The 25,517-nt window shown below is 39.9% G+C and overlaps 5 protein-coding genes across 10 annotated transcripts in view; 3 read left to right on the top strand and 2 right to left on the bottom strand.

Moving 5' to 3' along the window:
• Window positions 1-7,972, bottom strand: part of magixb (MAGI family member, X-linked b) — a 68,228-nt gene extending 60,256 nt beyond the window's left edge. For 3 of the 6 annotated variants that reach the window (XM_086068435.1, XM_086068440.1, XM_086068441.1), the window contains exon 1: window positions 7,158-7,412. In XM_086068435.1, the coding sequence (XP_085924561.1) occupies window positions 7,158-7,240 (83 nt within the window). In that variant the 5' untranslated portion in view covers window positions 7,241-7,412. Of the gene's footprint in view, window positions 1-1,091; window positions 1,221-4,808; window positions 4,832-7,157; window positions 7,413-7,623 lie in introns of those variants that run through there. The other 3 variants (XM_086068439.1, XM_086068438.1, XM_086068437.1) reach the window with 3 other exon arrangements.
• A 2,242-nt stretch (window positions 7,973-10,214) lies between these two features.
• Window positions 10,215-17,452, top strand: gpkow (G patch domain and KOW motifs). Its single transcript, XM_086069967.1, has 11 exons — window positions 10,215-10,413; window positions 10,562-10,764; window positions 10,957-11,096; window positions 11,198-11,304; window positions 12,672-12,885; window positions 12,962-13,094; window positions 14,976-15,147; window positions 15,234-15,342; window positions 16,674-16,743; window positions 17,064-17,149; window positions 17,236-17,452. The coding sequence occupies exons 1-11, from the start codon at window positions 10,229-10,231 to the stop codon at window positions 17,365-17,367; spliced, it is 1,551 nt and encodes a 516-aa protein (XP_085926093.1). The 5' UTR covers window positions 10,215-10,228; the 3' UTR covers window positions 17,368-17,452.
• Window positions 17,311-20,598, bottom strand: pqbp1 (polyglutamine binding protein 1). The gene is made up of 7 exons (XM_086069972.1): window positions 20,456-20,598; window positions 19,635-19,702; window positions 19,429-19,540; window positions 18,864-18,964; window positions 18,592-18,780; window positions 18,067-18,124; window positions 17,311-17,995 (listed from the first exon to the last, which is right to left on the bottom strand). Exons 2-7 carry the CDS (start codon window positions 19,699-19,701, stop codon window positions 17,845-17,847), a joined length of 678 nt encoding a protein of 225 aa, XP_085926098.1. The 5' UTR covers window position 19,702; window positions 20,456-20,598; the 3' UTR covers window positions 17,311-17,844.
• A 138-nt stretch (window positions 20,599-20,736) lies between these two features.
• timm17b (translocase of inner mitochondrial membrane 17 homolog B (yeast)) lies at window positions 20,737-24,194 on the top strand. Its single transcript, XM_086069973.1, has 6 exons — window positions 20,737-20,855; window positions 21,477-21,576; window positions 21,647-21,710; window positions 21,780-21,908; window positions 22,216-22,326; window positions 22,577-24,194. The coding sequence occupies exons 1-6, from the start codon at window positions 20,830-20,832 to the stop codon at window positions 22,657-22,659; spliced, it is 513 nt and encodes a 170-aa protein (XP_085926099.1). The 5' UTR covers window positions 20,737-20,829; the 3' UTR covers window positions 22,660-24,194.
• A 306-nt stretch (window positions 24,195-24,500) lies between these two features.
• The window catches only part of cacna1fa (calcium channel, voltage-dependent, L type, alpha 1F subunit a), a 34,662-nt gene continuing 33,645 nt past the window's right edge, over window positions 24,501-25,517 (top strand). Inside the window, exon 1 of the mRNA XM_086069966.1 lies at window positions 24,501-24,757. Coding sequence (XP_085926092.1) covers window positions 24,739-24,757 — 19 coding nt within the window. The 5' untranslated portion in view covers window positions 24,501-24,738. The remainder of the gene's footprint in view (window positions 24,758-25,517) is intronic.

Raw genomic sequence — 25,517 nt, 5'->3', positions numbered from 1 at the left:
TAAACGAGACGTTGGGTTACCGCTTTTCTAAGCCGAATACTCATATAAACGTGTACCGGGGTACCTCTATTCAACAGATCATTTGTTTGTGTTCTGCTCATGATCTACTTTCAAGAAATCTTGGTTTTCAGGAACTACTTGTATGCATGGCGGCCATCTTGCGTTGCCACTCATTAACTCATTCACGGCCATTGACGGCTATAGACGTCAAAAATTCATTTGAACTATTTCTATTAGTATAAAAAAAACACTTTTGTTAACAAAAGTATGAAAACCTAGAAAAAAATATTTTATTGTACATTTAGAACAAATATAAAATGTGTGCTTAATCACGAGTTAATTAAAATTTAAAATTGTAATCGCCTGACGTAATAAAAAAAAGAAAAGAAAAGATTATTAAAAATTAAGGGCGTCAGGAGATTACAATTTTTAATTGTAATTAATCGCATGACTTCAGTAGTTAACTCATAATTAATCACACATTTTATACCTGTTCTAAATGTACAATAAAAAAATTCTAGGTTTTCATACTCTTGTTAACAAAAGTGGGGAAAAAAATGTTAAACTAAAATAAATAGTTCCAATGAATTTTTGACGTCTATAGCCGTCAATGGCAGTGAATGAGTTAAGCAACACTAACTTGAATACATTGATTTCTCTGTGGCGTTTTCACATTATTTCCGGTCTCTACGGGGAAAATGCCACAGTGTGTGTGTCCACGTCTGCAACTCACTGGAAATACATAAGTAGAGGTAAAAACAAAAAACAAAAAAAGATGGCGACGCATCCGAGTACCACACTTTTAGTGTGAGGAGGAAGAAAGTAGAAAGTTGCAAGAAAAGACAAAAAACTTAGAAAGTTAGAAGTGGAAGTAAGGTGATGTTGTCCGTCCGTATACTGTGCAACTATAGATGAATTCAGTGATTCAAAGGAAAATCTTTTGTGATGAAGGTCATTATAAATAAACATAACTTTTGTTGAGAGCACAAATGAAAGTGACAACAGGGTGGGGGTGATGTTCTCTTAGGAGACACTTGATCATACGGGATCAAGGTCAAGGAAGGCATGTGCATGTTGTGCTGTGTACATACGGCTGTGCTGAGGAATACCGCTGAGAAAAGAAGTCCTCTCACTTAGTCCGCCGTGACGCATTACGCCTCACACTGCGGCCGGAGATGAGCTCTCGGCAGGAAGCGCAGACAATCTCAGCAAACTATCAGCTGAGAATTACATATGAAAAATGGTCAATACTGCACTTTTTTTTCTTTATTTTTCAATCGAATCAACATCCTAAAAATTTAAAGTGTTTTTTTTGTCTGGTAACATTTGACTTTTTTTATTCTTTACATTTGAAAAGAGATTACTTTCTTTCCGTACTTTCTAGCTCTTACTTTGTCAAAATAGGCTTGCTATTCTTTTTTCCAATGGAATATGACATGACACACACACACACACACACACAAAAAAGGACAGCGAGAGAGGTAAAGTCAACCGCAGTTGAGATATTGACCGATTGGGATCTTGGGGTCTACTTCTGAGGGTGGAAAAAAAAAAAGGCAGAGCAGCGACATGAAGGAAATTGAACAAGAAAGCATGAACCACAAGATAATTCCCGTGACCTTATTTAAGAGAACTGTTTGATGTTGTTGGCTCTATGAGTACAAGAGTGCATGTTATGGTAGATTAAAAACTAGGGGTGGGAATCTTTCAATGTCTCACGACTCGATTTTTGGGTGTGGAATTCGATTCAGAGTCGATTTTCGGTTAAGGACGATTTTTGATTCAAAATGATTTGATTGTCAATGATTTTTGCTTCAATTTATAGATGTTCAAGGAATCGTAATGATCTACTCCAGTCTGACTCGCTAATGCTAATTTTTTGCGCTACTTACGGCACTTTTATCACTCAAAAGAACGGCTCCACACTGCAAAAAAAACAACTTTTATTGGAATAACTTGATCGTGACTTTTTCCTTCTACTCTCTAATGTGGCTACAACTTAACAGTGTATTAGACCGCGTAGAACCACACTGCCCCTAAGTGGCCAAATTGGGTACAACATGAACAGCGCTCCCAATAAAGGCACACACAAACAAAGGGAAGACAGTATAGAATAATTTAAATAAAATAAATTTTGGGACATTTAAAATCGATTCTGAATCGTACTAAATGAGAATCGTGATTCTTATGAGAATCGATTTTTTGGCACACCCCTACTATAAACCACCAGCTTCTGGCATTTAAAAGAATCTCTGTCTAATCTAAAAAAATAAAATAAAAATCACATACATGTATGGCTTTTCTCATCATTTGCTAACTTCACCTATTTTTGCAGGTCTATATACACATTTTAATAGTGTATCCATATTTTTCCCCGCTGTGCCAAGTGTAAAATATGGTCTGGGCTTTGGATGTCCTTGTTTGAGACAGGGCAAAAATTGTTGTGACTGTGTTTTGGTTTGGGTCCTTGTGATGTATTAGTCACTCTTATTTTATCATATAGACTTTCATTCTGTCATATAAAATTGTGCTTTGCCCGAGATGGATTTGCTCAGTGACATGTCTGTCAGGTTTCTGTGTGTTCTGCATTCAGCCCAAGGATTCTTGTTCAAGGTTTCTTCATCAAGTTCTTTCTCCGGAGGCCATCCAAATTCAACCCTGCTCTCTGTTTTTACTTTGTATTTTTGCCTATAAAGACTCTCGGTTTTTCATCTTCCATGTCCTGTCTGCTTTTGGCTCCAAATTCCACACCTCACGTGACAAAAAAATGTGACAAAAACACCCCCATTGTCTTTGTGTGTCCCAGGCCTTGAATATTAAACATGTGCAATATTTACAACCAAAACTCTTCATGTGTGTGGGGAAAAACGAAAACTGAGTCATGGCTCTTCAATGGGCTCTTTGCACGAATCCACTACTTCCTGAACTCAAGACCACACCTTCATTTCCTGTCTTTCATGATTGGACAAACTGATTAATCCAGGTGTATCTGGCTATTGTCGTCGTGGTTACTGAGGTCAGGCACACCTGGATTAATCCGTTTGTCCAATCATGAAAGACAGGAAATGAAGGAGTGGTTTTGAGTTCAGGAAGTAGTGGATTTGTGCAAAGAGCCTATTATGACGTTGAACGGAGTGGAGCCAAACAAGGAAGCACTCGGACTCAGGAAGAAAGAAACGACTGTAAATAAAAAAACGGATGTTGTTTTTTTTGTTGTGTTTTTTTTGTTGTGTTTTTTTATTTTTTTTATATAAGTGAGTTTCCTTAAAATGCAAGTATTTTCCAAAACAAACCTTTTTTGGCTGTCACCATTTTATAATGCTCCCTCTTTTGGTCCTCTTCGGAAACACTCGGGTAACATCGGGTCAACATATACGGAAGTGTTTTTATTGTTCTTTGTTATTTTGAGATTATGAGTGATTATGCAAATTTATTTTGTTATATTTAATGTTTAATATTTCTTTCTCAATAAATTTCAATGGGCGTCAATTATATGTGTATTGTCGCTATGGTAGTGGTCGGCTGTAGAGTAAATATACAAGTTGCTTAAATAAATATATTTTTCCATCTTTTTATTAAATCGCTGATTGCTGATTGACTCCAAAAAGTCTGATCGCATAAAGCAAAATTAAAAATATTAATAAGAATAATACAAAGTTATTTCCATAGACACATTGCTCTTTTTATGATCGGATTGGTGATCCTTTTTTTTTAATACTCACTGATCAACAATCCAAAAATCCTGATCGTGCAAATTCTCCTTTACACGGTCTTTTAAGTACAATGTGAGCACTTTTGCCGCCCCCAAAAATGGTCGAGTCACCATACCGTATGTGGATGTGGTAACCCAATAGGCCGCTGGCTTCTACTGAAACAAAATTAGTGATTCACAAGGAAGGTCACACCCAAGCAGGTCTTCTTCAGGTGTGTGTGTCTTCCAAGTGCGATGGTGCTGATTCAGTACAGCGCCGGCTGAAGGTGACCCCTCCCTCGCCTGCCTGTCTCACCACCCAATATTGATCCCACTTGTCCAACTCACATCCGACTCAAGGATACACGGATTCATTGCTTTCTTGACATTTCAGATACGGCCCTGTATAAATTGGAACGCCATGCGTGGATCTCTTATTGACTCGCTCACGCTATCCGAGTTTAACCACTTAACGGCGGCTTATCCCATCCAAATTGAATCGCGCTGAAAAAGGTAAACATGGGAATGTTGTTGCTCTTGTTGTTGTTGAGATTTGGCATAATGTGGGGAGGACTAAGAATAGAGCAGACTACAAGTGCAGAATCTAAATGCAGTGGCTGGGAGCAAAGGTTTGGACCACAGATGGGAGAATGTGCCTGCGTAGCCCTGCCCTGTCAAGGGTAAACTGCACACACGCACACACATAAACACACGCGCGCACGTGTGCACACACACCGTTTTTGCCTCACCTTAAAACAGCAGCATGAATATGCATAAAGCCGAAGGACACGGGAGGTACCTAATTAGGCAATCAGCAACTCCCCAATGCATTCCGATGACAGAGGATGAACACGCCTGGCTTTTTCTTCCCTTCTTGTTAGTCATGCTGCCCGTCCACATGCATTCCCACTCACGGGGTGAAACAAACTTGGGACCATTAGCGTCGTGATTATGAGAAGGCCAGAGCGGGCTTTGCTGTGTTATTGTTAGAACAAATTCATCACAACATCCTTGACTGCAAAGAGCAAAAGAGCAGAGTATAAAGTCAGGGCCGCGCAAACTCATCCGTCACTCCGCTGCGTCACGCGGGGACACGCCCTCGACAAATAACACATACCTTGAGGCCGTTATGCGCATCCTCGGGCGAGGAAGTCCACAAAACGTCCATCGAGTTTCCTAGTTGAGGTGAACTGGAGTCAGTCACAGCTGACAGACACCCTGAACTGGTCGCTACTCAGTCGCCGGGGGGGGGCGGCCTTGAGATGCAAGTTTGATTCGATACGTGACAACAAGTCTATGTCAAATCATCTGTTTCCATCAAAATGAATGGGAATGCTAACAATCCATTTCAACTTCCCAACAAAACAACATTTTAAACAAAAAAATGCTCTCAATAATATTTATAAAAGCATGTAATTAAATACAATGTAATGAAATGAAAAATTATTGCCGCATTTTTTTGTTCGTATCAGTTCAGCTCGTATCGAGAAAAATTTGTAAATCGGGCCACTTGAACCTGAAGGCACCACTGTATGGCCAAATTTAGAATGTTCAATTAACTCATTCACTGCCATTGACGGCTATAGACGTAAAAACATTTATTTAGACTATTTCTATTAGTTTAACATTTTTGTATGAAAACCTAGAAAAAAAAATATTGTACATTTAAAACAGATGTAAAATTTGTGAATAATCGTGAGTTAACTATTGAAGTCATGCAATTAATAACAATTAAAAATTTTAATCGCCTTACGCCTCTAATTTTTAATAATCTTTTCTTTTCTTTTTTACATTTTTTTTTAAATGTCTAGGTTTTCATACTCTTGTTAACAAAAGTGGGAACAAATGTTAAACTAATAGAAATAGTTCAAATGAATTTTTGACGTTTATAGGCGTCAATGGCAATGAATGAGTTAAGCTGACGTGCTAACATTCAAACGCCATACAGGAAGGTCGGAGACGTCTGCTCGAAAAGCAGCAGCATACACCACCATTGTATGCTACCAGGCAGCCAATGTTGGAAAATACAGCAGGGCCTTGAGATATGAGTGACGAAACTCACAAGTCTTTTGAGATAGCCGTCATTCCTACTGTTTTTTTTTTTTTTTTTGCTCTGACTTGCGAGCAAAAACTTAAGATATGAGCACTGTTAGGACTAAGGTGGTAGTGACTCACCTCAATTTACAATCGGCGGCAATATCTCAAAAAGTAGCTTAAAGCTGTTTATTAATGTCACACTAAAGATAAAACAAAGACAACATTGTGTATTCTAAACATTGTCTTGAGAATACTCCCACTAGCTTAATGCTACCAATGATTGGCTAAGAGTTAGCATTGATATTTGCTGTGTTGTAACCCACTCGTTACGGCAGCAATAGTTAATGCAAAGGGGCACCAACGTTGAAGACACTTGAGTTTCACGCTGAAGATTTAAATAATCATTTGGAAGAAAAAAAAACACTAGTTTGAGTTTGATCGATGGTATTTTTTCCCCCCTTTGTCACAAGTGGATAATCAAGGGGTGGCTCCACATGAACGGAACATTTTTCTACTATTTATCATAGAATCAATTCCAAAATCAATCAAAGACATTATTAGCTATCCTTCTCAAAAACTACAATGAGCATCTGCATCTTTATTTTATTATTAAGCTAATATTTTACAGGTAAAGTCCGCAAGCTAAAGACTTACGTCAGCAATACGCAACGTTGCACAATGTCCGTTATGAAAAGCGGAGTCTAATTCATTTGAACTATGCGGTCCTTTCCTGTGTTAAAAAGAGAATCTTTTCATCTCTCCTCGACACAATGACGTCATCCAACACATTTTAAGGAAATGTGTCATAATTAGGAAATTTGACTTTCTAAGTCTTGGTGATGATTTTCATTGCGTGAGTATATAACTTTATTATACTGCCTTCTGGTGGACAAGGCAGGCACAACAGAAGGGGCAACACAATTAATTGAATCGAAACATTAAATCATGATGCACCAACTGTTGAGTATTTTTAAATTCCATTAAATAACATTATTCTATGTTACACAATTAAAAAAACTAAAATAGAGAGCTATTTTCCTTATTTAAAAAACACACATTAAAAACACTTTAATTGTGAACCGATTAAACACATTTCCATTCATCTAAATGGGGAACAATGATTTGAGATATACGAGTGCTTTGAGTTACAAATTCAGTTTGTATCTCAGGGCACCATAGAAGCAAATGGATGGATGAATGGGGGGGAAAAAACAACTACTTGGACGCCCTCACGAGAAGCAACGTTGACCTTTTTTTAAGATGCAAACTTTGGGGTGAAAAAACCCCACCTGCAAGCTCACTCGCATCAACTGCTGCGCCCAAACTCCACCTGTCCACGTGACTCGCAGCACCCGTACACCACATGACATCGTATGCCCACTCCACGCGTGCACGCGAGGGATGCATGGTGGAAATCCAGTTTACTGACCTGCCGTGGCGCTGACACACACACATCCTCTTCAAGCAGTTGAGCCGCTCAAAGAGGATCCGTTTGAACGCGTCTATATACATTGCCGGCCGCCCGGGGGTGCACGTTAAATCCTGCACTGTGGAATGTATGTTTTGATGTGGAGAAAGCGCAAGCGTGGTGGCTGCAGTGATGAGTGCCGCTGCCGCCGCCGCCACGTCCCGGAGAAAGAAAGTCGAAAGGATGCGCGCGGCTGACGGGATATTTGGACACTAGTGAGAGATGTTGGAGAGAGGAGAGAGAGAGGAGAGAGGAGAGAGGGGAGAGAGAGCGGGGCGGCACATTGACATGCTCGCGCACGCACGCACGCACACACAATCTGGCAAGCTGCTTATAAACGTGTCGCTCTATGGATCAATGCCTGACATGCTCTTTTGACTTATGACGTCACCAAGTAGCACACTTTTCATTCCGAACAAGCTCTTACCTCCATCTCCGCTTTCTCCGCTGTAAATTCAATACGGACCACTTTCCTCTGGCACGGTCAATGGGCTATATTTCTTTTTTCTTTTGTTGTTGTTGTGTTTTTTTTTTTTTTTTAATTAGCGTTATTGGCAAAACAAACAATTTAGCCCGAGGTGTCATTGAAGTGCAGGCGTGGTGCGTTCAAGACACCCAGCGTCTATTGTTGCACACGACGAGCTGGGAAGCTGCATGACTCGGATCGCGGAGATGTCCACAAGAGAAAGGAAAGAGATTCCACGCTGCTCCTGGAAGGCGAAATAGTGAACAAGAGGACAAATACTAAGAAGGTCAAAAGGGAAGTTGAGGGGCGGAAGCTTGGGAGGGAAGGAAAGGAGTTCAAAGTACCGCCCCTTGTTTTGTATCAGGAGATCTACCTGCTGCTAGATCTACCCCACATAGCAACAAAAGTCTCCCATTTGCTACATTTCAGTGGTCTCATGCTTCTTTTAAGTTTGAAGGGGGGGAATCGTCATTACTTATTTTGAACATGGTTGCTGAATAAAAGATGGACCTTAATCAAGTGTAACTGGACGTGTTCAAATTAAGCAAACTCAAAAGAATTTTTCTGGCTGCCCCCGAAAAAAATTGTAGTTACAGAAGTGTATTGCTGCCAATCCAGAAAAAAAGTTATATCAAGTTATAATATAAAAATAATAATTAAATTTCATTAATTTCATGTTTAGTAAGTTTCACATTTTAACAAGATATAGCTCACAGTATAAGTTTCACATTTTAAGCAGGAAGTTGTAAGGTTAAATCCATTCATCCATTTTCTTAACCGCTTGTCCTCACAAGGATTGTTGGGGGCGCTGGAGCCTATCCCAGCTGGCTTCGGGCAGTAGGCGGGGTACACCCTCAACTGGTTGCCAGCCAATTGCAGGGCACACGGAGACGAACAACCATCCACACTCACAATCACACCTATGGACAATTTGGAGTGGTCAATTGACCTGCCACGGGTAGAACATACAAACTCCACCCAGGAAAGTTGAAGCCCGGACTCGATTTCACGTCCTCTGCACGTGCTAACCATTCAACCACCGTGCCGCCCGGGTTAAATCTTAATAAGTAAAAAAAAAAGTAGAGTCAAATGATCAATCCACCAAGCACTCCAATAATTGAATTGCTTTGTGGGTTCTTAATTTAATTTCACTCAATTGTTTGTGTTAAATAACTCAAAATGTTGGGTTGGTTCATTTTTGACCCAGTTTAATTGGGCTATTCAATCAACCCAAAAAGTTGGGTCAAACGAATAACCCACAAAACAACCCTTTTTTTTTCTTTTACTTTTTTGGTTAAATAACTCAAAAAGTTGTGTCAGTCCATTCTTGACCCAATTTGGATCATTTTCACCCAACAGTTTTTAGAGTGCATCTTACCGTAAGATGCCATTTTCTTTCCTTTCTGACATTAGCTTCCGGCAATAGATTCTGCTTTGTTTTTGTTTCATGCCGGCTTTACAGCACATTGGTGAAAGTGTGTTTTTGTTTGTTAAGCTTGGGGCGTGACAGTCATCCACTAAAGTCTGAAAACAAAAGCGCAGTTCCAGGAAGTAGGAAGTGCACATAGACATCGAATCATTCCTGAATTTATGACTGAGGCAGATGAACTGCGACTCTCCTGAGAGTGAAAGTTGGAAGCTTGTACACTGACACGGTGTCTCTACGAGGATCATGGCGAGAAGAATTGAGGACAATCTTTGCTGTCCGACTTGTTTGGACGTCTTTAAAGATCTTGTCATGCTGCCATGCGGTCACAGCTTCTGCCGCGCGTGTGTGAAGGAGTGGTGGGAGGAGAAAGGAGATCGATCGTGTCCGGTGTGTAGGAAAAAGTGTAGAATGATGAATCTACCTTCTAACTTGGCACTGAAGAATTTATGTGATGCTTTTTCACAAACCGGTGGAGTCAGAGGTCACCTGACACATAACATGCGCAAAGGGACCATGTGTTTCCTTGTAGGTTATTATTTTATTTCAGGACAAATGAAGCAAAATTAACAACATTCAACGGGCAATCATACCTCATTACATGTAAAAAATAAAACAACACCAAAAAAGAAGGTTCTTACATTGTCCTTATGGCTCCAAGAAATTGATGACGCCAAAAGATTTGCCATGAACCTCAGCAGGTTCTCCTTTAATAATGTTCATATTAATACATGAAAAAGACAACAACAACAACAAAAACCTCAGGTAATCACTGCTGTATAATAAATTGCCAAAGACAAATAATCAATTATGTACATAAATATCAAACATGAAACACAAAAAAAACATGCTGATAATAATAATAATTATTATAATAATAATAATAATGTGCATACTTGTACATGAAAAATAATAATACATTTTCCAACCAAACACTGACCGCTATGATTACGGACTACGTGTGGTTTTTTGAGGTGGCATTTAAAAGAAAAAAACTAAAAAGTTTTTACAGCCAGTGCAACATTTTTCAAAACCATCTATGATGATGTCTGGCCGTTTGTTGGCGCTCGCTTTAAAACACCCAGAAAAAAACTACCACTCCCATGATGCTGTTCTTCCACATGACGTCACCAGAACACAATGGCGTCGCACGGCAATGGTTCGTGCTCCCCCTCGTCTTCGGAGGACCAAGGCGAAAAGAAAACATCAGTTTCGTTCGGCTTTGCTAAAACTCTGAGCAAATTCAAACCTCCGAGCAGCGACGCCGTGTCAGCGAAAGATGACATAGATTATTTGACCGGAATCACCAGGAAAGAATTACAGAGGTAAGCTAATGCTAACCGTGTTTTGTTTGAAACGCTGGCGTCAAAAATGGCTTTTTCATTTGGGTTTTGGGTGCAGTTTTATTATTTTTAGAAATCCGCTAAGTGTAAAATCGATTGTGAGTTCGCTAACTTTGTGTAATGTTTTTAGTACGAAGCCATCTGAAGGTTCAACGGAACGTGTCATCCCTCTGATCCTGAAGAACCGCTGGCGGGCCCGCGACCAAGAGGACCAGAACCTTGGAGATGCAGACAGAACTCGCAAATCGGATCAACTGAACGGCGACGGGAGTGAAGACAAAACTCACGAAAATGATTCCGTGGAGGCTCAGGCTGTTAAAGAGCTCATTGAAGGTGTGTTTACTTGCAGAGCACCATCATTTGCCGTAAAGTGTACTGTTTGCGAGTATATTTTGATACAGAGTAGAAAAGAGCTGTTATATGTTTTCAAACATAGGGTGTAAAAGTCTATAAAACCTTCTCAAGTACACCACCGCATACATTCACAGTAATGGCTGACTTCCTGTGCTTGCTTGCTTGTGGTAGATTCAAGGCGGAAGCTGGAGGAGTTGCAGTCGGAGGCTAACCTCAACCTCAACCTCACCATCCCCCTGTTGGCACAGAACAAGGTGCCTGATGGCTTTGAGGATGGAGACCATTTAAATGTGGAGCTGCGACCACAACCTGTGAGTAGATGGAATGAGCGCATACTATCAATATCGTGCAAATGGTCATTATGTGGCTGGTCCGATTGTATGCTTATATGTGTTATGTGTGTTCACCTCAGTCAACAGATGAGGATTATGAGCGGGTTCCTGTTGAAGGCTATGGCCTAGCAATACTGAAGGGGATGGGCTGGAGGAAAGGGGAAGGCATTGGGCGCACATTTAAACAGTAAGTCTTGTTGTCGTGTATTTCATCATAAGTAAAATTATTGGGCAATCCTATATTATTGCATAGATGAATGAAAATTCGACACAGCCCTGTTTGGATGCCAGGTTTTTGTGCAATAAAAAAATGAGATCAACACAAATCATTTCAAAACCTTTCCCATTATTGTGACCTGAAACTCTTACAACTCAATTGGAAAGAAGAAAGAAATCTTCCTAGTAGGGGAGGTAAAATAAAAGGCTGCAATAATATAGTTGCACAAGTCTACACACCCTTGGTAATCAGGATGTGGCTCAATTTAACTCTTTCATTGCCAAGTGTTTTCCTAAAAGAAAACCATGCCAGCCGATTTTGAGCATTTTCACTCATTTCCAAGGCTGACTAGAATATCGTGTACTATGACTAAATATACATAATATCATATGAAAGATTGGATTCTGATCTTTCATTCAAAAAAAAGTTTGATTATACCATATTCCGTTCTTTAGTAATCGCCATTTGAAAATAGCTTAGTTTCACCAATCTCTCACCAAATGAGAAGAAAATTAGCTTTTTGTAAAAAAAAAAAAGAAGTGTTTTCTGCACAACAGTGACTTTGACACTAATATGTTTTTGTTTTTGTGACATCGCAAACATTTCAACAGTCCTTCCCTTCATTGAGAAAAAAGAAAGAAAAGAAAAATGTATGTGTGTCAACAAACATTTTCACATTTGGTAAATTACTTACAAAACGTTTGGCAAATTAGCAGGAATGTGTTTTTGTACTTGTGTTTTAAACCCAATATTTTTTTTGTGTGTGGTAAAGAGTAAAGCACAAGAGTGACACACTCTCCTATGTGCAAAGGAACCTTTCAGGATCTGCACACATTCTTCCTGTTTTTATGCAAAGTGAGCAACTGCTGCCATCAAGTGATCACCATTCACCATTACAGTGCTTCCTGGGCTTCATTTAAGGAGGAGAGACGCTTAAAAGTCTAATCCACCCATTCATAAAAAACAAACGAAACAAAAAAACGTAGTTGACGAGAAGACTCGTCACTGGCACGTGACATGATGCTTTTCTCTGACGAAAATTCTTGTCAATGGCAGAAAAAGAATTAAGGTGCCTCCAAGTAACCCCAAATAAAGTTTGACTAGTGGAGTGATTCTTAAGGTCTGGTACGGGGACCACTAGTGCACACCTGGGCACAGTACGGCCCGGGGGCCACATCTCGCCTACGACAAAACAACATCTTAGGTACAAGCGGCTGGGTGTCGAGCCACTGCTCCTCCATATCGAGATGAGTCAGATGAGGTGGCTCAGGCATCTGGTTCCCCTTTTCAAGTTCTATCCAACAGTAATAACCAATCGTTTTGTTTTTCTGTGACAGAGATGTGAAACCATATGAATACAAGCCCCGTGTAATCGGCTTGGGTCTCGGGGCGGATCGCTCCGCCATCAAGGATCTGGAGCCCGGCAAACGTCGACGCCCGCCCAAGCCCGGCGAGGAGCGCGACAAGGAGGAAGAGGAGGAGCGGCTGGTGTTGGCTCGTGGCGGATGCGTGCTGCTGGAGTCCGGAGCGCACAAAGAGCGCTACGGAAAGGTCAATATATATTTTTGATCACTCCCACAAGAAGATGCACAACGAGCTGCTTCTCACCACTTTCTGTCCTGTGCAGATTGAAGCTCTGGACACGGACAATGCTCGCGTTTTGGTCAAGTTGGCGATTGGTGGCGATGTGGTGTCAGTCCACCAGTATGCCGTCAAGCTCGTCAAGCAGAAAGAATACGACAAATATGGCAAGGACCTCGGTAAGTGGAGGGGGTGGGGATTCGATTTGTTTTTGGGTCAGGACTGGAGGCGCAACCATAGAAATTGTTTGACTGCTTTTTGCCTTTATTCACTGAAGATGTCCAACAGTTCATCAATTAATCGATAAGTGTATTTATAATCGATTACTCTGTTAATCATCATTTCGAGCCATTGTCATACTTCCCTCAGAATTTCAGCCTCTTAATAGTAAATATTGTTTAATTTCCGCAGCCCTACATCAAAATATTACATTTATAAACGTCTGCTTTTACTTCAGAAAACAATGAATGACATTTTTGCATTTTCTGCACGTTACAGATAGAGATGCAACGATAAATACAATATCGTGATATCGCAATATTAAAACTGCCACAATATCATCGTCATGTCACGATATTAAAAGCAGCACATCTGCTCAAAAAGTCAGGTCGATTTCCATTTGTGCAGTTGTGGCACCCTCTGGTGGCTAGTTTTTTAGTGCCGTTTAATTTTCACAAGGCATGTTTTGGCCCTTCTATGTTTACAATCCACACTAATGGTCAGATGAAGGGGAACGTAATATGCTTGTGAAGCGAGTCAATCTGTGTAGGAACTCAATGTGTGCTTGCATTAGCAAGTAAATGCCTCAATATTAAGTTATTAGGGATTGTAGCTTGTTTATATATATTGCTGGTATGTACAAAAGCACAATATTTTTTTTAGTATGAGCTCCTTTTTTTTTCCTACAATATTGTGACTGTTTTTTAATATCGCCAGACTCCCCACAATATCGTGATAATTATCATGTTGTAGGGTTCATATCGTGATGTTTGGATATCGTTACATCCCTAGTCCCAGAACAAACAAGTTACTGAATCACAGTTAATGTCTATGTACATTTTCTGTACTGACAACTTAAAATAAGGTGCTGTTTTTGAATGTAAATTGATTTTTTTTTTATCCGATTCATTAAAAAAAATAATCAATAGATTAGTCAATTATTAAAGTAATTGTTTGGAGCAGCCCCAATTCAGTGTTTCCCAATCTTTATTGAGCCAAGACACATAATTTACTTTCCATGACTATTTTCCTAATAGACTTGTATTGCTATGCATTAAGGCAAAGGGGGGGGGGGGGCATATTTTGAAATTAACGTTATGATTTTAACTAATTTGCTCCCAAAAATGTAAAAAAAATAAGTTCTAAATTAAATATTTTAAGTGTCCCAAAGACGTATTTATATGCTTTTTGTTTTTTATGCTAGAGCATACTGAAAGCTTTGATGCAGCCTCTCAACTGCAAAGAACGGTTGATGAAATGGTAGTTACCACACAAATGACCAGCAGATGGCAGCAGAGCAAAATATATCAACCAGGGCCATGTTGAAATGAATTACTCACAATTCTAAATAGATTTGTGAATAATGATGAAACTTAGCTATATTCTAAAGCTAATTGCTGCAAAACGGAAACAGATAAAAAAAAAAATTTCCTGATGAAAGAAGAGACTTTAATCTTTCTTTTGGTAGGTTCCATGTTTTTATAGCAATAGAACACAATAAATATTTCGTGGGCCTTGCAAAACCAGTCAAAATTCAGTAAAACAGCCAGGAGCGAAGGGGTTTGCTTCAGTGGAAATGGCTGGGAGTGAATGAGTTAATAGTCCAGCTCACATAAATAAAGCCCCTGAACTACAAAAAGTTTGTCACCCATGACATAGATGTTCAACTGCTCAATCTGGATATTTTAGTCAGGATTACACTAAAATATATTTCCCACCCAACAGTCGTCAATTCAGCAAAATCCTGATTTATCACCGTTAATTCCCATGGAACGTGCCCTGAAATTTTGCAACCGTACGAGTTAACATATAAAACGCTAACAAAGAGTTTCTCCCATCAGGCCGTCTCAGCAAAGCCCATAAAACCAAACTAAAAGAGGAGAGAGTGCGTGACGAGCGCCAGCAACGGGAGGGGGAGAGGCGGCACTCAGACGAGGTCAAACGAGCGTCTTCCGAAAGAGACGGAGGAAATGATAACAGGAAAAGGAAACACGGAGAATCCAGCCACGACAGGTCCGTCCGTTGTCCACAGAAAGCACACAATATGCATCGTTTGTGCTACCCAACTTAATAAAGAAAAATGTTTGCTCTTTTTCCAGAGAAAATCAGGCGAGGCAAGCAAAGGCGCCGCCCTCCTGGCTCCAGAGAGACTTGAAAGTTCGTTTTGTGGACAAAGATTTCAAGGGGGGCAGATACTACAACTCAAAGGTATTTGGCCAATCAGCTTGAGCATCATTTATTTCACAACCTGCATTGAGATGAGGCACACATGTTTTCTATATGATATTTTTAGAGGGACTTTGATGGTCACTTTTTTTAACTGCTCTTTAAGGGTGTACCAAAAAATCGATTCTCATTTAGTACGATTCAGAATCGATTTAAAATGTCCCAAAATCGATTTTCTTCAAATTATTTTATACTGTCTTGCCTTTGTCTGTGTGTGCCTTTATTAGAAAAGCTGTTCATGTTGTTCCTGGTTTGGCCACTGAGGGGCAGTGTGGTTCCACGCTGTCTAATACACTGTTAAGTTGTAGACACATTAGAGAGTAGAAGGAAAAAGTCACCATCAAGTTATTCCAATAAAAGTTGTTTTCTTTTTGCAGTGTGGAGCCGTTCTTTTAAGTGACAAAAGTGCAACGACTGGCGCGCTAATTAGCATTAGCGACTCAGACTGGAGTAGATCATTACAATTCCTTGCACCTCTATAGATTGAAGCAAAAATCATTGTCAATCAAATCATTTTGAATCAAAAATCGTTCTTAAACAAAAATCGATTCTGAATCGAATCGCAGGCCCAAAAATCTGAATCGAATCATGACACATTCAAAGATTCCCACCCCTACTGCTCTTTTTCAATAAAAAAGTCCTAGCTATGGTATAGAAAAGTAATACATTGCTTGAGAAATGTTGTTATGGTAGCTAGTATTTAAAATAACGTAACATGCTCCAGTATTTTCTTTAAAACTCAGTGTTTTCACAAGGATGTCGGGTCACATATTGACCAAAGTCCATTTATCGGTGTTACGCTATAATGGGCCTAGTTAATCAGCGTCGGGCTCGAGTGGCATGTAACCCTTGCAATGCAATCTTTTTAGTCCTATCACTTTCAAATACACAACGAACAAATGGATATTCATGACATTTTTTTTTTCTTAATGGACGTCCATGAATCATTCATGGTGAAAATAAATAAAGTGGACCCTTATTCATTTGGGAAAGGAACAGAGCCTGACAGCAAATACTTAATGTGACTATAATTGCCTACATTAATAGTTGAAACCGTAAGTGCACCACAAAGTATGAGTCCAAAATACTTGGAAAGAGGCTCATAGCATTTCAAATGTGCTTTAGAAAAAAAAATATATATATATATTTTGAAAACGAAACCTATTTTTGAATTGTGGGAGGTGTCCTGCTTTATAGTTCTCATTTCCTTCCAACAGTACATTTTGTCCCTCACAAGTCTCATACTAAACTAAACCTGAATATCATAGGTCAAAATGAAGCCAAGTTGCTAACATTATATCGTCTTCTTTCAGATGCGCGTGGAGGATGTCTTAACGCCATCTACATGCATTTGTCGAACTGAAGAAGGAAGACTGATAGATGGTAAGTCCATAGATTTGTCTTTTTTATTATTATTATTCAATAGATCAGTGATTCACTAAAGTTGGATTGCATCAACAAGGTTTATCCGGTGTTAAAAAAAAGAAATTTTTGTTGCACCGTTTGAAATTAATCAATAGGGATTTTAAAAAATCCTCCTTTAAAAAAATATTGGGGGGGTGGGGGGTTGCTATGACATTATTTTCCCAAATCAGAGAAAATGTTTTGAGGGTATTCGTATTGCAAATGCAAACGATAGCCAGTCTCTATTACAAAATATTGCTTGAACTGAATTGTGACCCTTTTTTTTTGTCTTGTGACAGATGTGAAGCAGGACATGTTGGAAACAATTGTGCCCAAAAGTGAATATGACGCCATCATGGTTGTACTCGGGGAGCACCGGGGACAGGTGAGTCCAAAGTCCTTCGGATTTACTCTTGGATCATTTGAATGTGTCTGAAGTCATGTTGTCGGCCTTCGTGCTCGTTTGTGCAGGTGGGCCGTATTCTGCAGCGGGACAAGAACAAGTGCAGCGCGACGGTCCAGCTTGACAGACATGAAAAGAAACTCTTCACTTTGGACTATGACTTTATTTGTCACTATGTGGGAGCGACAGACCACTGCTGAATACGGGCAAATGATTCAATATCTTATTGGAACAACAAAATAGTGTTTTGTAATGTTTGTAATAAAATCTGAAATTTGCACAAGAGTAATCGTTTCACTAAGTGAAGATGAGGTAAAAGTAGTCGGCCCCCGTTTCAATTACTAGACCAGCACATATCACCACGTTATCTTTGAATTAATTAGCAAAATGTGTCCTCAAATGGCTCCACTGACAAACGTTCCATTCATATTATGTCACAAGCAACATATTTACATCGGTTCTTCTTGGTTTAAGAACTATAATATGGAAATAAAAGCAAACTGCCACAAAGAGAAAAACCTTTATCAATTGGAGCAGCAATGTTGACAAATGAAGTAACATCTGTTCACAGTAAGATGTTAAATAAAACATCTGTCTCCCCAGCTAACACTCGTTGCTTACAAAATAATCTTTTTACAAGACTCCTCCGACATCAAGAAAAAAAAAAGAGCAAAATGTTACTCCTTGACAAATTGGTTGGCGGCGTTAGCGCGGAGTACGGCTCCCGGGCTCGGGTACGGCCGCTGCTGAAACAGTGGCCCGGCGGCCGTGGTGTCAGCTCCCGTCTTCGCTTCGTTACGTTTGGGAAGGCCGCTTGACCACAAGCCCCTACAAAAACATTTTGGTCAAGTTTGATTACAAACAACAGGACCAGGAAGTCATGTGTCATGACGGAGTACCTTGGAGCATCGGAATATGCACTTGGGTCCATGGGGTCCATTTCATCATCTTTTTTACCTGAGAAGAGACAACCTTGAATTGTTTGTCTACCACGTTTTTCAAATGTATGTGTGCGAAGGTTCAAACAATATTTAGCACTGGAAAATTCTTGTACGTTATTTGGAGTGCAGTAAACATCCCTCTCCATTGTGAATTCTGGGTTCACAGTCCTGCTATTTCATTCACAATTTGTTTTTGGTACATCTTATATAACTGTTTTGCTGCCTGTTTATTTGGGGTGTAATTCCACTCTAGGCCACTAGATGGTGTCACACTAACACAGTAAATTTGAAAAGTGCCAAAACAGGAACTATTTCAAGCTCACCCTCATTTTTGCAAAAAAATATTTCATGTCAAAAACCTCTTAAATCCTGCTTTTTACGCCTACAGAAAGCGCCGGCTGTAGGTTCATTTTATAATGTATGTGAAATTGTCACAGACCACAATATTCTGTGGGTGAAAATGCAAAATAGATTTGAGTGGACCTCTTTTGGCCTTGTTGTAGGGTGCAGCGTCTTCCCTCCTCTGCTTTCTTCTGTCTCGTTCGCGGCGCTCGTCCCTCTCACGCTCGCGCTCTCTTTCCCGATCTCGGTCTCGATAGCGCTCGCGATCTCGGTCCCGTTCTCTGTCCGTCTTCTCTGACTGGCGCTCGACTCTGTTGTCCCCCGCATCGGCTGAAATTCAAGGCAAAGTTAGGACAGATATCAACACCATACTGAACTTTGTTGGGGGTGGGGGTCTTTGTTTGGTAATAAACCTTTTTGTTTCTTGGCAGCTTTTGTTATTTGAGCAGACGGGTCGTTTGGCGACAGCCAGGCCACCAAGTCTGTCTCCACATTCCAGTAGTAAGGAAGGCCACTATGTTGACAAAAGGAAGAAGAAAAAAAAAGAAGGTATTTACAGCCCTGGGGGGATCATAGAGAAGGAAAACCCTGGACTATTTTTCATTTACTGCAAATAAATACGCTAAATGACAATATTTCCATTTGGAATTTATGTTCATAGTAGTTTCTAGAATAAAGCAAACATGTTTATTTTATCAACCTAGGAAAATCAGATAAACTACTAGTAAGGTAATTACTTTGCAATGGTCTAATTTTCCTCCCACCAAGAGCTACATAATCATGAAAATAGAAATGTATTTTATTATTTACGGCTTTAATGACTTTCAACTTATTCTAGAATGTTACATTGTCTGAAAAGCCCAAGAAAAATACAATTTATGAAGAGAATAACTTTTTAGTTTCCATTAAATTACGCATAGTAAATTTGTAAAAACATTTGTCTGGATGAGTTTTTTGCAGAAATCAAGCAATACGTACCAAGAGGGGTCAAACACTTTATACCAGTTTGGCGGCAAATTTTCCACCCTGGTGGCTTCATAGTCGACATTGTTGTCGTCGTAATCTTCAGCAATAATCTCCTCATCTGCCCCTGGAACGACAAAACGACATATGGTACAGGAATTAAATCCATCGAAATGGGGCTGGGGTATTTTGGTCTAATGTGTTTTTGTTCAGCGCCTAACCTTGTTCTGTAGGTTTCACAATTCCTCTCTTGGCCAAGCGGGCCAGCAGCGCTGCAGGAAGAGGCATCCTGAAAAATGATGGACAATGTTGTTTTACAATATTTTTCTTTTAGTTTCATTTATTTAATTGACTGTTTTATAAGATATAGGGTGAAATAGTATCACCTAAAATGATGCTGCTGTTTATTTGCATGTAGACCCGTAACATTTACAACAGTAAAACTTGTAAAACATTGTATCAGCTATTAAGTAGAGGCTAAATAAAGTAAGTCATATAGTTAGACCAGGGGTGCTCAAATTCGTTCCAGCCTGTTTTCCATGTTTCTCTCTACTAAAACACCCGATTCATAATCAGGATCGTTATCAGACTTCTGCAAAGCTTGCTGATCATTAGATTCAGCTGTGCTGCAGGAGGGAAACATGGAAAACCGGCTGTATATTGAGCGCCCCTGATTTAGACGAACATTATTCCACTTGTGAGGGAGACTTAAATATATTGTTAAATATACTGTGTTCGGTCAGAACAATAGGGGCTTAGTATGTTTAGGTGTTTATATGTTATATAGTATTTTTTTTTTTTTTTAGCAATGTACAGTATGTGAAATTTACGCATATGGTAACAAAGCGAAGGTAACGCTCGAGTGCAAGTTACGATTTTAGCAGTGCAACATGATGGCAAGTATTAATTCAACAAAGGCAATACGAAAGGGCGAAAAAGAGCTCTCCTAACTCGTAAAAGAAAAAGACACAGTAAATATGCGTTAAAGCATAAGATGAAGTGGCAATGAAAGGCAGACTAAAGCTAAGTAAGTATTATTTACCTGCTTTGAGACAATCGCCAGCACCAAGAGAATCGCCGAAACCACTTCCTGCGGCGCGCATTAATGACGTCATCATGTTAATGTTGTTAGAGAAAATGTCGTTCATGAAAAGCTAGACAGCGCAACTGAACTGAACTACATTTCACCTCAATAAAAAACAACAACAATGTGTCCCTAAAATAAAAAGGGGGGGAAATGTCACTGGGCCAGTTATTTGGGTAATGTAGTTCTCCCAATGTGTGTCGCTGACGCTGTGGTTGTTGTACTCCAGACCACTAAGAAGTGCAGTCTCTTTTATCAAGAAGAGACGAAGAAGAAACTTCAGTGACGGAGGCAATGACAGTGACGTCACACAGTCATCCACCACAACAAAAATGGAGGAATATGCTCGCGAACCTTGGTAACTATTATTATTATTTTAAATATTAAAACGTATTAAACCCTTCGACCCAATTCTACATTTGTTTGTATTGTGTCTAAGTAGTTTCTAGAAGTATTACCTGTGAGGACGGTCAGTCGGCTAAATCAAGAGATTAAAATATTGCCACGATCGAGCTTTACTGTGCTTAAATTCATTGTTCAGTATCATTTTATCTTCATTTGAGTTGTACTACAGTAATTTCTGCTATACTACTTGTCAAATTAGGCTTGTCACTTTTTTCAAAATGCGGACACGACGTAAAAAAGATGTTTCTACTTTTACCAGCTTAAAATTAATATTTGTACTTCTGCTGACTACGGTGTATGAAAGTGCGTGTACTTCTAACACCTCTGACTAACAACCTTTACAATACCAAGATGTTCAAAAAGTACTGGATGTCTGTCTGCTAATCATACAGGAAAAGTTATGTTGCCCATTCTCCCCAAGATCCTTTATTAGCGCCACAATTAAAAGAAAAATCAAGTTAGAACAAATACTGTAAGAACAGATTGTATGCAAATGCTTGTCAGTTATCAATAATAAATCTTGTGTATAGTCTTAGTCTATTAAACTTTGTGTAATGTTGCAAATGTTTGACAGCCCGTGGAGGATAGTGGATGACTGTGGAGGCGCTTTCACCATGGGCGCCATTGGCGGGGGGGTGTTTCAGGCCGTGAAGGGCTTTCGAAATGCCCCAGCAGTAAGTGTGCATATCCATTCTTTCCCTCTCTGTTTTCCTTTTTTTGTGTGACAATACTGTAACATTTCAGGGAGTTGCGCACAGACTGAAAGGTAGTGGAAATGCAGTGAGGTTAAGAGCTCCACAGATTGGCGGTAAGCAAGTCACTGAAGCCAGGTGTTTGAACTGATATATTAACGACACTCTCTTGATTTGTTTTTCAGGTAGCTTTGCGGTATGGGGAGGCCTCTTCTCCACCATTGACTGCGGTTTAGTTCGCCTGAGAGGAAAAGAGGATCCGTGGAACTCTATAACGAGCGGCGCTCTGACGGGCGCCATCCTGGCAGCACGCAGTAAGAGAAAACTCAAGTAGGCACCACAGGGGTACGTCATAGTCGGAGCACAATCCGTTCACGTTCTCATTTAGGTCAATTATCTTTGGAATAGGGGTGTCAAAATTAGAGTGTTAATAATGAGTTCACTATACTAAGTGGAATTCTAAAAGCTAATACTGCCTGTGGAATATTGATCATATAGAGTCATATAAAGCTGAGATTGATGAGAGCAAAAGAGAAAGTAGAAGTCTGCCAAAATACTAACATTAGTACACACACCATTTTGGATTCCCACATGAAATTACATGTATTTTTATTTTTCCAGGTGGGCCATTAACCATGATGGGCTCTGCCATGATGGGGGGAGTTCTGCTCGCCCTAATTGAGGGTTTCGGAATCCTCTTAACAAGATACACAGCACAGCAGTTTCAGAACCGTAAGTGACAACACAAGTGTAGTGGTATCATTGGTGCTTGTAACACATGAAAAAGAGGTATTTAAAAATATGTATATTTCTACATGTCACTTTAGGGGCTCTGTAAAATACAATTTTGCACAATTTCAGACTTCAAAGAATCATAAGTGTCAGTCTTCTTAAAGTGCATCATTACTCCAGGCTTGCATGATGATGGCTCAAGTGGCATGGCCAAAATCACTAATCCATACTTGTTGTTGTCCCCCTTCAGCAATTCCGTTCGCAGAGGACCCCAGTCAGTTGCCTCCAAAGCGTGAAGAGCACAACGCGGCACCAAAGGCGTACTTCCAGTAGAGCCGCAGAGGACGAATGTCGGCGCACTTGTCACTCATTTCAGTCAAGGGGTACAGACAATGACAGAGAGTGACTCCTGATGTGAAAGGCGACTTGTCTCAGGTGGAAGTGTCACTAGGGAAGGTGTAAATGTTTTTTTGTGAATAGAAACAATCGTTATTTACATAAATACAATGGAGCCTTGAGTTAAGAGATGTGTTCGTTTCGTGTTCACACGTATCTCAAATTATCTTTCCCCTTTGAGACAAATGGAAACCTTATTACAGTCAAGCACCACAATTCACAAGGCATAGGGCCCCAAGCAAAGCCCGCGGATAGCAAAAATCCTTTTATACGTTTATTCGTTGAAAACCTCAAAATGAATTTTTAAAAATATATTTTTTCACAAAATAAATGCACTTTTTGTCCACGTAACTTGAAAACATGGAAAATGGGTGGCCAAAATATGAGTGTAACAAATGTATTGTCTTTCCTTCTCCTTCTGCGATTGCAGTTGGCGGTGGGCAAAGTAGCTTAATGGTGCATTAGCGCCACCAACTGATATTGTCCTTGTACTGCAAGGAAAGTTTACTGGCGCCATCTAGTGGCGGGGGGGGGATCTGAAGCGCACCTGTATCTTAAAATTTGCTCGTATCTCAGGACAAATAAATCGGCCAAGCGATGAAAATACTCCCAAGTCAAGGCACTCATATCTCAAGGCATCCTTGTATGTAGCGTTTACATTTTAACTCAGGGGGAAATGGTTCTGAATTGTATGATGCAAATATTTGTAATGAAACCAGACAAAAGTTATTTACACAAATATACAACGTTGACATTTTAATAATACGTTGAAGGAGGTCATTCAAAGAAATGGGTGTAAATGTTCAAAATCTTTCAACATGCTGGAAATATTCTCAACGAAGAATGTCAATGTTACCTTGGAGCCAAGGCACATGTTTTACCCCGTCACATGCATAGATAGATGAGCAAAGAAGTATTATTCGTCATAAATAAACAATATTTTTTTTTAAATTGCAAAAAGGATTTTTTTTTATATTGGATAATTGAAAGGAAGGCAGAGTAGTAGTACCCAGAGAAATCCCATTGCAAGGGGTCCCTGTGCTTGCATGGCTTTTCTGAGGTTCGTCTGGCAGACATTTAAACTCCACATTGCAGAACTGTTGTCATTCAAACTACAGAATGATAGATTTGAAATATTTGCCTTGGCTCAATAAAGGTTGCGATCAATAACAGACCATTGTGCTGCTAAAATGCTTTTTTTTGTTGTTCTCCTAAAGATAGGATCTCAATTTAGCAACGTGAGTTTGTTTTGCTGTATAGAATGTTAACGTTATTTATTCTCGTAGCTCAAATGAAAAAAGACATGAAATGTTGTTCAATCAACAGACTGCTTTTTGTTCACCCTTCCATGTGCTTTGATTAAAAAAAATGTGTGTAATGTGTTAAAAAGGAAAATAGCACTTTATAAAGCTGCATTTCATAATAAGTAGTACAAACAAATACATTTTGAATAATTAAACCCGTCATCATGAGCCATTGTGTGTGCGTGTGTTATATTACTTGCCATCAGTATTTGAGAATTCTATGAAAAGTCAAAAAAAAGGCTTCTGCCAATATGAAGAAAATAATAATACACTGAATAATTATTTTTGGTATATTAAAAATAAAATAATATAAACTATTATTATGATTATTATTACTACTGGCTGGAATGAGCTTCGTGTCACTGCACTGTGACTAAATTCCTGCGGGCTTCACCTGGTAAGATTTCCTCAGTGTGTCATCCCTTTAAACGGCTCAACTGTTTAATCCCAACGCTTCGTTGGTTGACCACCGCGGAGAGTGGCGGACATTTATGTCCACTTGTCCAGCCACTCCGAGGTGGGAAAAAGAACTCGGCTACTTTTGGATTTCTGCATGCATGCGGACGCTCGTCGCGGGCAGCTGCGTGCGCGCACACGCCGAAATTGTGTCGCCCGTGCCAACTTTTAGCGTGCGGTTTTCTTTGTGTGTCCCGGGAGGGAGTTGATGCTGGTGGCTTTGCTCAGCCCCACATCGTGGTGAGAAACTCCGGACATGGAGGGAGCCAAGAAAGGTAGGCTGCTGCTGCTGCTGCTTCAGTCTTGCATGTAAATCAACCTTCCCACCGCCGTCCGTATGCAGCGTAGAGCAAATATCCAATATTACACATTTTTCAGTGGCTGCTTGTGCTTCAGCAAGTGTCATTGAGCTTTTAGTTGTGTTGTTCACCTTCGTGACGTCATTTGGGAAGATATTTCTAGGGAGTTTGTCTCTTGTCCGTGCAGGTCTTTTGTTAACAAGTGTACTAGTAAGTGTACCTGAGCTGCCTGATGGCCATGTGGGCCCTATTAGCAACTAGGTCACATCTTCAGGTCTTATCTTGTCTGTCTGCAGCCACAACCGCATGCTGCATCATGAACGAAAATGTCTGTTGCTCATATCAACCAGTGGAAGGGGCAATTTCTCTCTCTCTCTCTCTCTCTCTCTCTCTCTTGCACTCTGTCCTTCTCTCTCTCACTCTCTCTCTCTCTCTGTCCTTCTCTCTTTCTCTTTCTATCTCTCTGTCCTTCTCCCTTTCTCTTTCTATCTCTGTCTCTCTCTCTCTCATTCTCACTCGCTCTCTCACTCTCTGTCTTTCTCTGTCTGTCTCTCTCTCTCTGTGTGTCTCTTTCTGTCTGTCTCTCTCTGTTTCTTATCTCTCTCTCTCTCTCTCTCTGTGTGTCTCTGTCTCTGTCTGTCTGTCCGTCTCTCCGTTTCTTCTCTCTCTTTCTCACTCCCTCTCTCCTTTCGTTTCATCTCTTCTTCTTCTTCTTTTTTTCAACTGGAGTAGTCAA

Source organism: Leptonotus elevatus, chromosome 2, assembly GCF_054856555.1.
Source record: "Leptonotus elevatus isolate MCC_2025b chromosome 2, RoL_Lele_1.0, whole genome shotgun sequence".
Classification (NCBI taxonomy): Eukaryota; Metazoa; Chordata; class Actinopteri; order Syngnathiformes; family Syngnathidae; genus Leptonotus; species Leptonotus elevatus.
Note: the sequence above shows the minus strand (reverse complement) of the source record. Positions and strands in the feature narration are given on the sequence as shown.

Bases quoted from the DNA above. Each gene is read 5' to 3' on its own strand.
- timm17b (XM_086069973.1), top strand. From the start codon at position 20,830: ATGGAGGAATATGCTCGCGAACCTTG. The intron at 20,856-21,476 runs GTAACTATTATT...AATGTTTGACAG, and splicing joins GAATATGCTCGCGAACCTTG to CCCGTGGAGGATAGTGGATG. The intron at 21,711-21,779 runs GTAAGCAAGTCA...TTTGTTTTTCAG, and splicing joins AAGAGCTCCACAGATTGGCG to GTAGCTTTGCGGTATGGGGA.
- gpkow (XM_086069967.1), top strand. From the start codon at position 10,229: ATGGCGTCGCACGGCAATGGTTCGTGCTCCCCCTCGTCTTCGGAGGAC. The intron at 10,765-10,956 runs GTGTGTTTACTT...TGCTTGTGGTAG, and splicing joins TGTTAAAGAGCTCATTGAAG to ATTCAAGGCGGAAGCTGGAG. The intron at 11,097-11,197 runs GTGAGTAGATGG...TGTTCACCTCAG, and splicing joins TGGAGCTGCGACCACAACCT to TCAACAGATGAGGATTATGA.
- pqbp1 (XM_086069972.1), bottom strand. From the start codon at position 19,701: ATGCCTCTTCCTGCAGCGCTGCTGGCCCGCTTGGCCAAGAGAGGAATT. The intron at 19,541-19,634 runs GTTAGGCGCTGA...TTGTCGTTCCAG, and splicing joins TGTGAAACCTACAGAACAAG to GGGCAGATGAGGAGATTATT. The intron at 18,781-18,863 runs GTTTATTACCAA...CTTGAATTTCAG, and splicing joins AGCTGCCAAGAAACAAAAAG to CCGATGCGGGGGACAACAGA.